At 37.9% G+C, this 17,485-nt stretch overlaps 1 protein-coding gene across 1 annotated transcript in view; it reads right to left on the reverse strand.

Annotated features, from left to right (window-relative positions):
* LOC115413880 (neural-cadherin) overlaps positions 1-17,485 on the reverse strand; it is a 527,604-nt gene that overhangs the window by 52,131 nt on the left and 457,988 nt on the right. Inside the window, exon 34 of the mRNA XM_030127006.1 lies at positions 5,906-6,086. Within this exon, the coding sequence (XP_029982866.1) occupies positions 5,906-6,086 (181 nt within the window). The remainder of the gene's footprint in view (positions 1-5,905; positions 6,087-17,485) is intronic.

Consider the following 17,485-nt stretch of genomic DNA (forward strand, 5'->3'; position numbering starts at 1 on the left):
TCTGACCATTAGTTGTCAGAAGGACCAATATAAAGTAAAATGATTTTTCAAAGGCAACCAAAGTCAGTATTATCTTTGAAATTGCTCACATTAATTTATTTTCGTACTGTAGCTCTAAATGTCAGCTAACTTGACAATGCAAGGGAAATATGAAGACCTAGGTACTTATATACCAATATACTGTTATATGTTAAAGGTAATTAACTGCGGTTGGGGGTGATTTTCCATAACAAATGTTCAGTCTTCTGCCAGGTTGAAGTCTCATTCGCATTTATTTATAAATCCATCCTTATGCTGTTTCCATCTTAACCGCAATATGGTCTGTGTTCTCAGAACATCCTACAAATAATGGCTCCCAGAATCAGAATGGAAACAGGTAAAAAAGCTTTCCAATGCGCTGCCCCTTCTTCATGCAGTGACTTACAGAAGCTCCTGGACCAGTCCGAACTTATTACTTTGGTGAATTTAAATCTGCCTCAAAGGACTAGGAACTGCATCTTGAACTCTTGGTTAAATTTTGATGCTCTTTTACTGTATATAACTATATATTGCTTTTTTATTCATTTGTATTGTATGAAAGTTGTTGGTTTGTAGTGTCTTGATTTGTTTTGAGTATATATATGCCGCTCTCTTGGCCAAGTCACTCTTGGAAAAGAGATTTCAATCTTTTTCTCAATTAGGAAGTGTGAATGTATGCTTTGAATACAGAATAACACTCAATAACACGGCTTTTACTTTCTTCTTCTAATTCACTGACTGTCATTACCAAGTCTTTTGTTAAATGTACATTAAAATGCTGATGTTGTGTAACTGTTGTACACTTACGTAGCTCATCTTTGTTTGGTTTTTCTGTTTGTTTTTCACATAGACTGTATATAATTAGTGGGTGGAGGAACTGTGACATCACCCACTGAATGCCGGTAGTTTAGAATTCTAGATGGTATGTTGGATTTTTGTGGAAGGAAGTGACCATATTTGAACAAAAGGTACAGAGCTGCAGGAGCACAAGGGTTCTGAACCACCTGTAAGTGGTCTTAGGTGAGCTAATGCTAAATGTTAGATCAGTAAACAGTAAAATTTATCAAGTAATATGTAAAAGTCATGTTACAATCTTGTCATTTAAATATATTTACCACAACTACAATAGAGCTGTCTGTCAGCAGGAAAAAAGCATTTTATTAAATTAATAGGAACTTTCAAAGTCTGTCTTAGTGAGTGAATCAAAGCCCAAAATGGTTGACACCAAAACATTTTATTTGACCTGAAATCTTATTTATGGAGCAATGATTTAAAGGTGTACCACTGGAACACTTGGAATGACAATAGTTAGAGAACAGTTCAATGTAAGTCCATGAGTGTTAACCCCAGCAGCCATCTGTGGTATTAAAACTTTAAGATCCACTGGCATCAATGAAGAAATGAGGTCTTTGCCCTTGCTTTTCCCAAAAAACATCTAAAGTGAAGTTCTTAGATCTATATCAAAGGTAAACGATGTAACATTTAGCACTTGAGATTACAAACAGAACTGTTCAAATTTTGCCTCTCCTCTGCACTCAATAAACCAGGTAGAAAGAGAAGGTTGAGCAGGTCATACTTCATGTAAGAGTACTGATCTGTTTACATTTTCAGTTGCACAGAATTGCACCATTTATATTTGCGCTGTGTATTTTGCACTATTTCATCTATCTTGTGCTATTTTTTTTTTGTCTGTTTGAGTTGTTCAGAGTTTTCAAAGTCTCTGCAGCTTCAATGTGACTGGACTGTGGTGATTTTCACCTCTTGAAATACTTTTTCACTGCACTTTCATAGATTAAGGTAAACTGTGCCAATGCAGCAGTTGTTTTGGTGTTAGAAACGTCCATCATGTATAAAGAGAGATGCAGTCCATTCAGCTGTTGAACACAAAACTATAAGTCTCTTTACTATCTTCTCCACAAACCGCAACTTATTTGGCTAATAAAATTATCTTTTAACTTGGCAAACATCATATGTGTGAATGGTTGCATAATTCACATGGGATTAAAAAATTATTTGTCTCTTGCCATTGACTACATTCAGAGTTCTTCTGAAGATTTGTCCCAATGGGCAATAGAGAAGGGGTGGGACATTGGCTCTATGTTGTAAGAAAAAAAGCCATGAAATGCAATATTGACGATATAAAAGTAGAATATTGTAAAGCTCTAGTGCTGCAACAATGAATCCATTAAATTGATCCAAATCGATTCTTAAAAGAGTTGGTAGGGAATTTGGCAGTCGATTTGTTGGGTCTTGAGCACATTAGTATTGAGGCATACCCGCACACTGTGTTGTGTAACAGAGGAAAACACAGAGCAGCATGGCTGAGGCTTCGGATGCTGGGCCAGATTTTTAAAGCTAGGTTTACATTATGTTCACGGTGGCCACGGCAACCCTACTTGACCGAAATGTAGTGCACTGTTAATGTGGTAAAACTCGAATATGGAGGAAAAAAAAAAGGCCAAAATCCCACAGTGCACTGCATTTCAGCCAAACATCATGCAAACGTAGCTTACTATAGCCTACATGTTGTGGTTACTTTAGCCCGCTAACTAGTTAGACACTATAGTCGTAATTATAACGTTTTCATCCATCTCCATTTATCAGGCCACCAGACTGACATTACCTATCATTGACTGGAACTAATACATACAACGCTAGTTTGATAGCCTATAACCAGAGCTGCTTGAAGACTATAGTTTGCTAGTCTCTAGCCATAAAGAGTTTAGGTAAAGGGCTAGTGCTCGCTAACTATACACGAAGCCATTGCAGGTATGTAATCATTAGTGACTTGTCTGCAGCCTGTATTGGTTTGGGTTAAATACCGATCTTTGAGAATCGAGTCTTTTGTGTTTACCAGATGACTCAATTAATTATTCAGATAATCTACAGATTAAAATTATTGTTAGTTGCAGCCTTATAAAGCACTCATAAACAAGGTTGCACATCTGGTGTTTATGTGAGTGCTCTGTCCAGAGATTTGTCTCTCAGACAGAACTGCACCTTAATGAGAGTAGTGCAGTAAGTAAGAAGAGCTTCAGTTCCAAACACACAAAAGCAAGAGGAAAATAGAAAATACAAGCAAGAGACAGGGACCACTAGGGTCAGATGATGACTGCAAGGATTATTATAGTACAAAGTCTGTCTATAGGTTTTTAAGGAAAAACTTACACATTGTGCCATCTCTGCTGGAGGAAAAATACAATGTGCACTAGGCCTGTTTGTAAGTGTTGCTTTGGAAAATGAAAGCAGAGTCAGAGAATAATTTTGAGATCCCCATGTTAAGAATTCAAAGCATTCACATCATCAGACAATTCCTAAGAGGATAGGACGTATCATGGACTTGGACTCAGTCCCAACACTTACTACTCTCTAATAAGTTTTCAAGGTTCAGGTCATGGCAGGTCAAGGCAAAAGTGGGTGGTGATGGGGTGGGTGTAACTGTGTCACACCGCTAGCAAGAAACCAAGAAAAGGAAACTGGGAAATGGAAGGGCAGAGTGCATGAATGAAAGCCATTGTAACAAAAAAATGAGAAAAAAAAAAAGGTTGGTGGATGGATGATGTGGGTGAATGGATCAGAGGTGTGGAAAAAAAAAACGAAAAGGCGAGATTAAAAGCTAGAAGGCTGCAACAAACTGAATGGAAGCTGATGTTTCTATTGGTAGAAAAATTGCTGAGATTAGAGTATGTGGCTAAGAGCACTTGGTGTTTGATTTGGTCTCTGCCAGAGGAGTTGGTTGTTAATTTGCTCCAGCTTTTCATTGCATGGCATTTCCCATTACCTGCTGACAAACAAACTAACCCTCATTCAGAGAGTTTTACAGTAGTGCTCGTGAAATGTTGATCAGGCAAAAGTTGAATCCCATTAGGGTCAGACCTCCTACATTTGAGGTATTTAGCTTCGTGACAGAGCAGGTGGAGTTCACTGCCTTATTCATTACCCTTCAAAGGGAGCCAAAGCTGCTACTGAACACACTGGCTCTTGTGGCATTTCAACTTTTAAAACCCTCCGAGGCCACATTTACACTGACAATAACATACCTTAAAAGCGCAGCCTCCTCATTCATTTTAAATGAGACCACAGCCACTGAAATGTGGACGAGACCTCTGGCAAAACACAGTCTCATCTGACAGAAGCAGCTGATCCTGACTTAACTTCTGCTGCAGTAATATCAATTGTAACTTGCCAGACTGGCCAAGTGCATTTGTAACAGTGGAAGACAATTTTATATATATGAAGGTCTTTCAGGTTTTCTTTCCTTAGTCGTTGAGGATTGTAATTCATCTTCTCACCAGTGCAGACATAAACCAACACAGCAAACAACTTTGCAGTGCACATCCATGTTTAAAATTTCCATTTTAATGTTGCTTATTTGGATAATTCTGCAGTTTCACCCACAGATGTGTGCAGTAGCCAGCAGTACCATTGGTTAAGTCAGTCTCTGATGTCGTATGCACCAAGGGTGACTTTGAAGCTCCTTCTCTGTTATTTCTCCTCTGCCTGGCAGTGTGAAGAGCAGCAGCACGGTGCTGATCTGAGTTCTTTCTTCACGATGAAGAGGTTAAGTGAGTTACCTTATTTACATTTTCGTCAGATTAATCTCTGGCTTGAAATAGAGAACACTGTGCAGTAAGATGCAGAAAAAAAAAAAAAAAAAAATTACTATGTTGTGGTTGTATAACTCAAGTCAAGTTGCAGTTTACATCCACATTTGTCTCCATACTAATTCAATGTATGTAGCAGACCTGGAAGAAATTTAATTAAAGGTATGATGTGCATTTTATTTTATTTTTTTTCATGAAATGGAACTCCTCACTATATTGACATGTACTGTATGATCTCAATGAATAACCTCCTGTCTTCACTTAAAGCCCTTTTCCACCAATCTGGTTTGCAAAACTAATTTTCGACAGTTCACAATGTATTTTGACTGAAGTAAATTGGTTTGGAATCTGTTACACTGATTTCCAGCTAGAATTTAAAAAAAATAGCAGGTTTCAACTGAACTAAAGTTTATATCGTTGTGTGTGTGGATTCTTCAGGATGGAAAAAGAGGTCGAGATGAGGAGAAAAGACTGTATTGTAACTGTTAACAATGTGTCCTTGATTACGATGACTTCACTCAAAACCTGTGGAAACATGGGATGATTCAGTCGACACCATTTAGAGATTTATTTCCTTGAGACCAAGAGAAAGTTCTGGCAAATCTGAAGTAATTACTTCTAGGTGTCCCTGAGAAATCCTGCTCTGTACAAAGGAATGTGCTATATGTACATTTATGGAATCGCAGCAGAACAGACAGTGAAGGCCGCAACATGAAAAAAGTTAATACAGCCTTTGTGCCCGGGCCTTTGGAAAATACAATGAAACCTGTAGAAAAAAAAAAAAACACCAATGAATAACATTTGATTGTTGCTGTAAATTGTTCTTTGTGTCATTGTCTCTCCAGTTATTGCTCCTCCTGCTGCTGTTGGTCATTACTTTCTATTGTCCCAGCATGAGCTTTTTTCCATCTGTCCTCTACATCAAGTGGATTGTAACTGGCTGTTACAGTTTAATGCTGATAGCCTAGTGTCCGTACGCACAGATGATCGAATGTTTATTGTGCCATAAAATGGTAGCCGTGGAATTTACATATACATTTCAATCAGATTTAGGAAAAAACATAAAGACCTGGGATGCTTTGAACTTTACAAGTTGTACAAATTTACTCAGATTCAGGCTGTTTTCAAAGCTATTTACATGGATGTGAACAGAAGCCAACGCTGTGGTAAAAATCACAGGCAGCTGTAGTGTAGTGAATGTGAAGATGGGGTCACAAAGAGGGCGAGTTGGGAAATGCTTGAGTTTAATCAGGTACATTTCTTGTGCACGGGTCTGTGTGTACCTGCATTCGTGGACTCTCCATAAGTCAACACAGGTGAAGGGAGGGCTGCACTGGTTCCTTTTGCATGAGTCAGATGAGCATCCCTGGGTGAGGCCCTGCATGCTGACCTGGGAAACCCCATCTCGTGGCTGACCGTCCAGTGGAATGTAGCGTCCATTTAAGCGTAGGTCCCTCATGCAGCCTGCAGGGAAAAATGTGAAATACTCAAATAAAATACAAAATTAGGGAATAAAAAAAGGTTTTACTTGTTGTAGCTGTAGTAGAAACTCTATCCCCCCCCCCATTCACTTAAACCATTCCTGCTTTTCAAGCTCCAGACTGCTGTGTCTGCTCAGCCCCAGTGAGCTGCTTCTGTTAAGTGTTCATTGCAGCATCTTAAAGTGACATTCACATTCTTTGAGGAATACTTCAGACACAGTGAAAGCAGACATTTGCTGTCTCCTGCATAATGTCATCCACGTTGCACTGATCACTGTTGTTGTTTACACATGGCAGTGCTTCACTGGGTTACATACCTGAGACACCAACAAAAGGGGAGCAAACTTACCTCAAATGCAAACACATGTAAAACACTACCTCTGGGATGTCACCCAACAGGGTTTCTAGCATCGATTCGGATGCTACTGTTGTATGTACAGGGTGGGGAAGCAAAATTTACAATATTTTGAGGCAGGGATTGAAAGACAGTGTATGACCAATTAGTTTATTGAAAGTCATGAGAATTTATTTGCCACAAGAAAATTTACATAATAGAAAATGTTTTTATTCTATGTGTCCTCCTTCTTTCTCAATAACTGCCTTCACACGCTTCCTGAAACTTGCGCAAGTGTTCCTCAAATATTCGGGTGACAACTTCTCCCATTCTTCTTTAATAGTATCTTCCAGACTTTCTCCTAATAGTTTTGCTCATAGTCATTCTCTTCTTTACATTATAAACAGTCTTTATGGACACTCCAACTATTTTTGAAATCTCCTTTGGTGTGACGAGTGCATTCAGCAAATCACACACTCTTTGACGTTTGCTTTTCTGATTACTCATATGGGCAAAAGTTTCTGAAAAGGTATGGATAATAGTGTTAGGTATGATTCTGACATCAATATATGTTTGGTTTCAAAACAATTGACGTAGTGCCTGCTGAGAAAAAAACAACTAAATTTTCATTGTAAATTTTGCTTCCCCACCCTGTATTGGTTGCTGTATAATTAGTCTAACTGGCTTATTTCATTCACAAGTGACTTAGGGTGTTTTCACACCTGGACTGATTGGAGCCGTAGTTCTGGAACAAATCTTTAGCTCAGCTCGATTGAGAATATATGAAAGCAGTAATTGTGCTCCATTCCGGAACAAAACAACAGAGCTGAGACCGATTGGTAGAGGTGGTCTCAGATCGGTTGCAATCAATCCACAGAGCAGCGGGTTTACAGTGTGAACATGACCACAGTGACAGAAATAGACAACTACAGTTTTCTGTACCACTCTGAGTATGATGCGCTGCAATGTCGCAAACATTACCATAAAGCAGAACGGCTCTGTCGAAAAAGTGCTGCTGCCAGACATAAACAAACAGTAGGCTAATGAGTTTAATGAGCTTCATACCTTTCGTCAGCCGCCGAATAAGCAAGTGGAGAAAATGAGTCGAGGAGCAATGTGGACAGAGGAAGAGAGCCTCACTGGCATTTGGGAAGACAAGCATAAATTGGAATGAACTAATTAATGAAAGAATGCTGGGGCGCCGCTAGAAATTGTGGGCCCCATGAAAGCTAAATGTTGTAGGCCCTTTAGGAAATTCACTATCTTGGTGATTTGGCGGAGTGTGTGTGTGTGTGTGTGTGTAGGGGGGGTGTACAAGGGCAGCAGTTGTATATGTGGGGGTGCGGTCCATAACTAACGTAACGAACACTGGTGTGAAGCGAAAGTGAAACATAACATGCTTTCAACGTCCGACTCCCAGCTTTTATCCCTCTCTTATACAGCGGACCTTTCACAAAATTTTCACAACTTCTAACCTGTATCCACTGGACCCCCTCCACTGCTCTATGGGCCCCCCAGAAATGGTGGGCCCCGTGAATTTGTCACATTTACCCCCCCTTTACGGCATCCAAGAACAAATAAATGAATGAGTATTTTATTTAAGTGTTTTATTCAATTGGAAATGCTCAATAACACATTAAAAAACTGTGAAGTATTCAAGGTTTTCAGGGAGTGCATGAAGGAACGTGGCTTCCACCTGTTTACATGGGCGTGGTGTTAGGGGAATGTGTGAACACAAACCAAAACAAGGTGATGCACAACACTGTAACACATTGTAATACATTACTCCCTGGATCGGAATGAAATTCAGGTGTGAAAACACCCTAACACTACTACAGTAATATTATTTCATAGATTGTAGAAGGAAAATGGGGTCAGTTCATTGTTGAAGATGCATTTCCTGATATAGATTCTCTCCCATGGTAACCTGAATCCCTTCAATCCATGGTTTATTTTTCTAGCTACATAGCTAAATGGAATATGAAATGGGAGAGCTTTTATGCTTATATCCTGATGACCTGAAAACAAAAGAATTGGAGGTTTTTGTAAGAAAAATAGCACAGTGAGAAGCAGTTATATGAGTAGTAAGGCTTTACAAATCATGAGTTTACACAGATTGTACAGTATTTAAACTCAGCTATGCATTGGTAGACATCGATCAGCCATAACATTCTGACCACTGACAGACAAAGTGGTACTCATTTTTATAATCTCATACCAATGGGACTTGTCAGTGGGTTGGACATATTAGACAGCAAGTCACCATTTAGCCCTCAAAATGAATGTGTTGGGCACATCAAACTGGGCAAGAGTCGGGAACTGAGCAACACTGGCAATGTAGAAATTGTTACGCCCAAATCACTGGGTCAGAGCATCCCCAACATTCCCAATGTAAAGACTGGGGGCGGCCATGGCTCAGATGGTAGAGCGGGTCGTCCAATAACCAAAGGGTTGGCGGTTCGAATCCCGCTCTGTCCATGTGCTGTTGTGTCCTTGGGCAAGACACTTCACCCTCGTTGCCTCCAGTGCTGCTACTCACACTGGTGTATGAATGCGTGTGAATGTTTGGTGGTGGTCGGAGGGGCTGTAGGCGCAGATTGGCAGCCACGCTTCCGTCAGTCTGCCCCAGGGCAGCTGTGGCTACAATTGTAGTTTACCACCACTAGAGGGAGAATGTGAGAGCGAATGAATAATGGATCCTCTGTACGCGCTTTGAGTATGCGTTCATGGAAAAGCGCTATATAAATCTAATTCATTATTATTGTTATTATCAAAAGTATCTGAAGAACAAGATATCAACTAATTGAGCATCTATGCAAGCATGATTCTATTACTGCCTGTCTAATATTGTGTATGCATCCTTTTTTCCACAAAAATGCCTTTCCTTAGTCCATTTTTGGTCATTACTAACCACTGCAGACCAGGAACACCCAACAAGACCTGCAGTTGTGGAGATGCTCTGACCCAGTCGTCACCGTTACATTGTTCACTTTGCTGCTTTGTTCAGTTGCTGCCTACTACAGTACATCCAACCCAGTGACAGGAACCATTGTAATGAAATATTCAATTTTGTTACCACTTCTCCTGTCAGTGGTCAAAATGTTACAGCTGATCTGTGTATGAGTGAAGTTGTGTCATGAGTAACAGAGGTCTAGGGTGGTTTGACAGTGTGGTAATTGTCCATTCCAGGACACAGGAAGCAGTTTAAATTTTGACCGTCAATCTTCCTAAACCAGTGGTTCCCAACCTGTTTTGGCTCGTGACCCCTTTTTAACATCACAAATTTCTGGCGACCCCAGACATTCAAAACAGAGACTTTTTTTTGTTGTTGTGGCTAAAATTAATTTGTTTTTGATCATGTAATAGTTTGCTATACTATGTTGCAAATAAATATTAATTTCATACAACGTTAAGGCTATATAATGTATATTATTATGGACAGAGGCAGAAAAGCCAGGTGTCGACTACTGCACAAAGTGAGAATTTTATTTTCCTTGGTCAGGTTTACAAGGCTGCAAATTAATACTAAACTAGAAGCACTCAGAGAGCGCAGACCTCCGCCAAGGCTGATCGGTGCCCCCCCCGATCACCACCAAAATTTAATCATTTCTTCCTTATCCCATTTCCAACAAACCCTGAAAATTTCATCCAAATCTGTCCATAACTTTTTGAGTTATGTTGCACACTAACGGACAGACAAACAAACAAACAAACAGACAAACAAACAAACAAACAAACAGACAGACAGACAGACAAACAAACCCTGGCAAAAACATAACCTCCTTGGCGGAGGTAACAAACAATAACTCAAACTATAAATTATGAAAGAGCTGCAGCATCTGAAACCGACCACAATGAACATTTGAAAGATAAACAGTACCACAGTGCTTCAGTTTCAGCTTCACAGTTTGTCATGGCTTTTATGTATTAGGATTGTCTCTCTCAACTCACCATATATTTTTATTAGCAAGTTTTGTTAAGGCTTTTTAAAAAATTTTTAGCGATTATTAGAAATTTCAGGTGACCCCATTTGAATTCCAGGCGACCCTACATGGGGTCCCGACCTCAAGGTTGAAAAACACTGTTCTATACACATACACACACCTTTTACATATGTATGTCTTTCTTACGTTAGTACATTAATAAATAAAGACGAGCAAAGTTGAACTACAAAGCTGTTATGTAAATTAAACTAAATGAGATCTTTCTATGAGCTAATAAGGTTTGCAGTAAATTACTTAATTATATTTCATATTATGCACATTAATTTAAAGTGCTACCCCCACCCCCTACCCCGCCACCCCACCCCTTGTAAGTTTGCTTACTGTTAGTAATGGTTAAATGTCTATGAAAAGCCATTATGTGTAACCCACTGAAGTGTTTCCATGGAGCACAACAACTAATAAACTCCTGCGGACACACATTTTGAGGTGTTTATGTTCTTATGGCTTAATTGGTACATTAGTGTATTAAGTTAACGTCTCATTCCCCCTCCGTCACCATTTGAGAAGACGCGTTCACATAAGCGAGTGCACACACAGGCGCACACACACTTAGGTATGCTTCCCCTGCCGTACTCTATCACATCAGCTTCTTTTGAAGGGAAATGCTTTTAAAGTCCATTTAATAAACACATGCATTGTCTCTTACTGCCTGAGGCACAGCTGTCTACACCTCTCACTGTCTAACTGCAAGCATGGAGCTCTCTATATATATCCCCCTCTTGTTTTAACTGTATGTCTCTCTGTGGTTCTGACCTCTTCTTCTCTCTATTATCATATATTATCTTATCTTTTCCTATTTTCTCTTTCCTCTTCCAAAGTCTCTTTCACTCCAATTTTCTTTAAAAGCATCTGACAAAATTAATCTTCAGACATTTCTTTCATGGGTGAAACCTATGTCAAGAGAGATGAATGTGAACCTGTGGAATTAATTGGTTTTCAGCATTAAATCACCTTAACCCTTAAAGACCCAAGTATCCACCTATTTAGGTAAAATGTTTGATAACTTCTCTACCACTAAACTTATTATGAAGTGTAAATAATTGGTGTAAAATACAGTTCTTCATCTTTTCATGGTCATCAGATATGACCCATTTGGACGTTCAGAGGCTCCGTAGTTACCATGGAAACACCGTCATCTTCTACAACATTGATTCACCAATAAAACCCATAGAATTGAATTAATGACAGTGGATAGACACATTGGATTTATGTTCAGTTCATGACAGATTGAACTGAAAAAGACACTGTTTATTCAGTTTTCTCTGTTTCTGATAAAATAACTCTCAACTTTAATCTGAGCTTTAATGAACATCTACATGATCAGTGAATTAAATAGAGAAAAATACCTGATTTATACTGGAAAAAAAAAGCAAAATACAGAAGGTAATATTACAACAAATGGTGATAATCACTTAAGATTAAATATATAGGAAAAAACACCGCCAAAGTAGCATTGGGTCTTTATGAGTTAATTTACAGTCTTCATCTTAGTCACAATTGTAAAGAAGTAAGAGGCAGTTTTAATGTTTTCTGTCATTATTCAAAAAGTGTCCCTAACATTTAGAGAATTTATGGGGGGGAAAAAAACTCATCTGTTATTTATAAAGAATAACACATCAAACCTCCTCTCAAACTAACATTTTGTGTAGCTACAGATCAGCCCTGCACAACACTCAGGATTTATTTTGGACTGTTTTCCCTCACAGAACTGCTTAAGCTCAGCTATATTTTTAGGACGCCTGCTGTGAAATGTCACTTCATAGCATCTCTATAGGGTTATGCTATGTGCTTTAACTGGGCTATTCTGAGATGTGCTCTCATTGTTTGAAGCTAAAGTGTAATAGAGATAGTTAAAAGTTAAAGGATGTTGCATCACAAAACTTTAGTTAGTGGTTAGTCCTGACATTATCCTGTAAAAAACAAAAACAAAACAAACCTGGAATGTCTAATTTATGCTCCATTATGCCAAGATGTATAAGTCCACAAAATATTTTCTGATTTCTACAGTCAATGCGAAAAATGATAAAAGTTATAAAACATAAGAAAATGAGGACACACTGCATATCTTTCAGTTCTGTTTCAGTTTTGATGGTTCTTTCTGAATCTCCAAATGAGTTATACTGTATTTTGCACCAAGCAGTGTATGTGTCCCTGACATTACCGTTGATATTGTTTTGTGTAAGTATTACATTTGTTTTGTTGAATTAATATGCGTGGGTTCACCAACAATATATTGCTTCTTTTGTATTGGTTCATAACAGTCAAGGCTGATATAAAATGAAGATACTTTTTAATAAGCTGTGCTTTTACCCTTGAGTCTTTTAGTTTTAATTACAGACAAACTACAGGTTGCTATGGTGTTAATTTTGAAACGTCTTGTTCTTTGTGTTTTAGATACTGCTATAGTGTATAATGTACTGTATTTTTGTTTTCAGTGTTGTGTGTTAGACGAGACATTTTAAACATTCAATTCAATTTCTTTTATCATAATGTATAATTTTCTCAAGGAAACCAACTCCTTTATTTAAAAGATTTTTTATCAGTGCTATTGTACATGAATTGGAATAAACCATCCTTTATAGCAATTTGACTCAATCAGACTCAGACTTTGTTATTTAAAGTTCAACTGTATTACCCATAAAGATCCAGTGCTACTTTGTGGCAGTTCCCAAATTAATCTTTCTCTGTATTTAACCTTTCTTAAGCAATTATCACTATTTATTATATTATTATTATGATATGTGTGTGTTTTTCCAGTGAAAATCATGTTTTCCTATGTTAAATTCACTGATCATGTAGATGTTCATTAAAGCTCAGACTAAAGTTGAGGGTTATTCTATCAAAAACAGAGAAAACTGAAGAAAAGGGACGTTTTCAACAAAATACATGAATAACTGAATGTAAAAACAAGTGTTACCATCCACCGTCATTGATGAACTCCATGGCTTTTACTGGAGAAACAATGTTATAGAAGATGACGGTGTTTCCATGTTCACTATGGAGTCTCTGACATGAAAATATGACAAACTGCATTTTATACCAATTATTTACATGAATTGTAAATTGTAAAAGATTAGTGGATTAACAGATATTAAACAGTTTACATTAGTTGGTGGATACTTGGATCTTTATGGGTTAATATAAAGGCATTTGCAGGTGTTTTCTTTTGCACCAAGTGTCTTGACAGTGACTGTAACATGGAATACAGTAACAAATATCATGGTTACTTCTTACAACTTTATTGGCAACTTAAATGTTAGGAACTCATTAACCTGTAAAGACCTTGAACTATTTCTGTGGAAACTTCCCAATGAGTTTTTTTTTCTCTACATTTACCCATTCCTTAGTGATTTATCATTGTTTATTATAATGTTATTGTCTGCATTTTGTATTTTTGAGTCACAATCAGGTATTTCCCCATATTAAATTTGCTGATCATGTAGATTTTCATAAAATTTCAGAGGTAGGATTGGTGGTTCAACAATTATTAAACATTTTTGATCTGTAGATGCTTTTGGTTGCTGGTGGCTGTTAAAGCATTTTAGGGTTAGAAAATGGTGATGAATTTGACTCCTCGATGAAGCTCCGTTTGCTGTAGAGACTGATAAAACAGGATAAAACATGCAGTAGGTTGATCTTGGCCAAAAAATAGTCAGCCTGAATCTGTGTGCAACTAAAGTTGTGGAATGTTAACATGCTTTTTGGTAAACCTCAGGCATACACTGATCTGTTTTTCTTTATATATTTTTTTTTTATTTTTGGAGGGTAGTGTATTCATTTGTGGTTCTCTTTGAAAACTCCATACCTGATCCCTTCAATCCTTGAGTTTTCTCTCAGTGGTTCTGTTTCACCTCTCTGAGCATTCACTTCTGGGTGTTTGGACTCCTACCGGCTTGGCGCCCTCTCCAGTACTAAATACTCCATTTATAGACAGTTTGTGCACTGTGAGCTGATAAATATCTAAAACTCTTTGGTATTGCTACTCGGCAGCTCCTGGTAAATGATGGTAAATCTTCTAAGACCTTGTTTTTTGTGAGTTAACTTAAAAAGAAAACTCTGTATCTCATAGTAGCTGGAACACATAACTTCAGTTTTGTCATATGAATAAAAATCTGTCTTTTTTTGAAGTCATTGGCCTATGCACTTGTTACAGCCTGCACCTTGTGAATGTCAAACTATTAGTACAAGAACGATGCATTGCTTCACATGTTATCACATCGAACAGATTGTGTTTGTTCAATGAAGACCTGACCACGTTTTAAGAGAAACTCAAACAGAAATGAAGCTAATTCCAATATTTTTTCTTGGCTACAATAATCCATGGTGAACATATTTGTTATATTAAATCATTTAGTCTGTCATTTCTAACCCGCTACTTTAAATGAAAGTAGGACGCTGTGTCAGTTCCAGTTTTTCACATTTCGATTTCACATTTTGTATTCGCATTTGTCTCTCTCACACACAAACCCATATGCCCCTCCGGCCATCCAGCTGTGGGGACAACCATCATCCTTGCTAACAAAGAAGATGCATTTAGGTGAATTAGCCATCAAACTGTCACATCAATCATTCATGAACACACAAAGGCATCACAATTCTCACTTAAAGAGAGAATGAGTATGCGTATGAATAGATAAAAGGTGCTATTTCTGGTTGCGCTTTGCAGGAGGAATACTTAAATTGTCACATATGTCTTGAAAAAGTGAGATTCACACCCATCACACACTCTCTTCCACATACACACAGGTTATATACTGTACGGCATAGCCTGGTTGGTGCTGAGAGGCTGTCTTGCAAACACATTCTGTGTTATTCTGCCATTGTATGATCTGTCTGTTCCCCACTGAAAGGTGCATTCAGCAAGATTTATACATCGACGTGTCATAACCTTTCTCCATTCTCTGCAGAAAATGCTAACCTCTTAACAATTCAGCCCTGCTCACATTCATCTGCCTGCTCTTTGTAAGGACAACTCTCTTGAAGGAAGAGTGAAATGATCACCGATTTCTGCCGTCCTCAAAAAAATAATAGTTCACGCTTAGTAGAAATTCTCGGAAAAGAGAATTTATTAGGATACCTTGCACCAACAGTTCCAAAAAATTACCCTTTGTAAATTGCTTAGTTTGATAAATTCAGCAAACCTCGTCTTCTGTGTAATACCTCTTCCTTATCTAATCAAAGATATTGGATTTATTATTGAGAAAATGGTATTATTTTTCAGCATTAAGGGTGCAACCGTGCCATCACCAAGACACAGGAAGAGTACGCAGTGATTAAGCGGCACACAAAATTACATTTGAATCCATTTGCGTAGGAGGAGAGCTTCCACGTTTGCTATAAAAACAAGGGGAATCCAGGAGGAAGAAATTTTCTAAACCAAATTACCATTAGGGTGTATACTGTCAGAAAAGTAGTTGACGATAGAGGTAAATAAGACCAGTTGCAATTCATCTTATTTGAAAGGCAAAGCAAGATAAAATGAGGCACAAAAGAAAAGTGTCCTGTTTGTAGATGCAATACTTTGGGAAGTGGAGGTACTGTATTCTTACTCGCGAAACAGACTGTATATAATTTATTAAATAATAAGATTCAGCTGGCTCAAAGATGAGAAGAATAGGAACATTATGGCCAACACAGTGAATATATGTACAATATGGTGATAAAGGGAAAATAACATCTATTGCGAATTCAATAAAGGAATGCTTTTTCAATCTACAGAGGACAAACGCTGAAAGTCATCTCACTTAAATTGCATCCTAAATCACAATATAAAGCAGTGTTTTTCAACCTTGGGGTTGGTACCTCATGTGGGGTCACCTGGAATTCAAATGGGGTCGCCTGAAATTTCTAGTAATTGATTAAAAAAAAAAATTACTGATAGAAAATATATGGTGAGTTGAGAGAGACAATCCCAACACATAAAAGACATGACAAACTATGAAGCTGAAACTGAAGCACTGTGGTACTGTTTATCTGTCAAATGTTCATTGTGGTCAGTTTCAGATGCTGCAGCTCTTTCATAATTCATAGTTTGAGTTACTGTTTATTCAGTATTAATTGTCAGCCTTGTAAATCCAAGCTGGACTGACTGTACATATCCTGACCAAGGAAAATAAAATTCTCACTTTGTGCAGTAATCTCCACCTGGCTTTTCTGCCTCCGTCCATAATGATATACATTATACAGAGTAAATGTCATCTAAAATTAACATTTATTTGCAACATAGTATAGCAAACTATTACATGATCAAAACCAAATTAATTTAAGCAAAAAATTGCTTTGTTTTGAATGTCTGTGGTCACCAGAAATTTGTGATGTTAAAATGGGGTCACAAGCCCAAAAAAGGTTGGGAACCAGTGATATAAAGAAAACATATCAACACATAGATTCACACTCTCAAACAACGTGCGTACATCTAGTGGTTTACTGTTCATTTCTGGAAACTGCTTTGACTCGAGATACACCACCTTCAACAGTCATTGTAGTTTTGCTGTTTGCGTCGTCACCTTCATGTCCTGTGACTGTATTTCGAAGAGGTGTGATCACAGTAATCTAGGTTAGTCTTTGTCAAGGGATTTCAACATTTGTTCTTTATACAACCATTTCACTGCTCAGTTTTACAAAGTATCATAAAAGAAGGGCTACTTTAAAGCCTGTTCTTTCAGCTGCGACTATTGTTGGTGGAGAGGAGGGAACAGGCAATAGCTGCATGTTTCCAGAGGTGAGAGAAATGTTCAAATGTTCAGCCAAGAAAAAGAAAAATCGTCCAAAAGAGTAAATGTGTTTGTCAAATCCGGTACATATTGGAAAAAGGACAATATGAAATATAGCAAAGCACAATATAAAAGAAGCAGCAGAGGTTCACATGTGGTGAATTAGATACAGGTCCTTCAAACTTAACAATGTGGGTGTTTTTGGTGGAAATGTCAGTACCAGGCCAATTGATTTATATCAAGTACTTTGGGACCTTAAAATACCTTTCCTATTGTCCTTTTAACTAGTTGTCCTTCAGTCTTGTTCCAACAGCTGCTAAAGCAGAAAAAA

Source organism: Sphaeramia orbicularis, chromosome 3, assembly GCF_902148855.1.
Source record: "Sphaeramia orbicularis chromosome 3, fSphaOr1.1, whole genome shotgun sequence".
Classification (NCBI taxonomy): Eukaryota; Metazoa; Chordata; class Actinopteri; order Kurtiformes; family Apogonidae; genus Sphaeramia; species Sphaeramia orbicularis.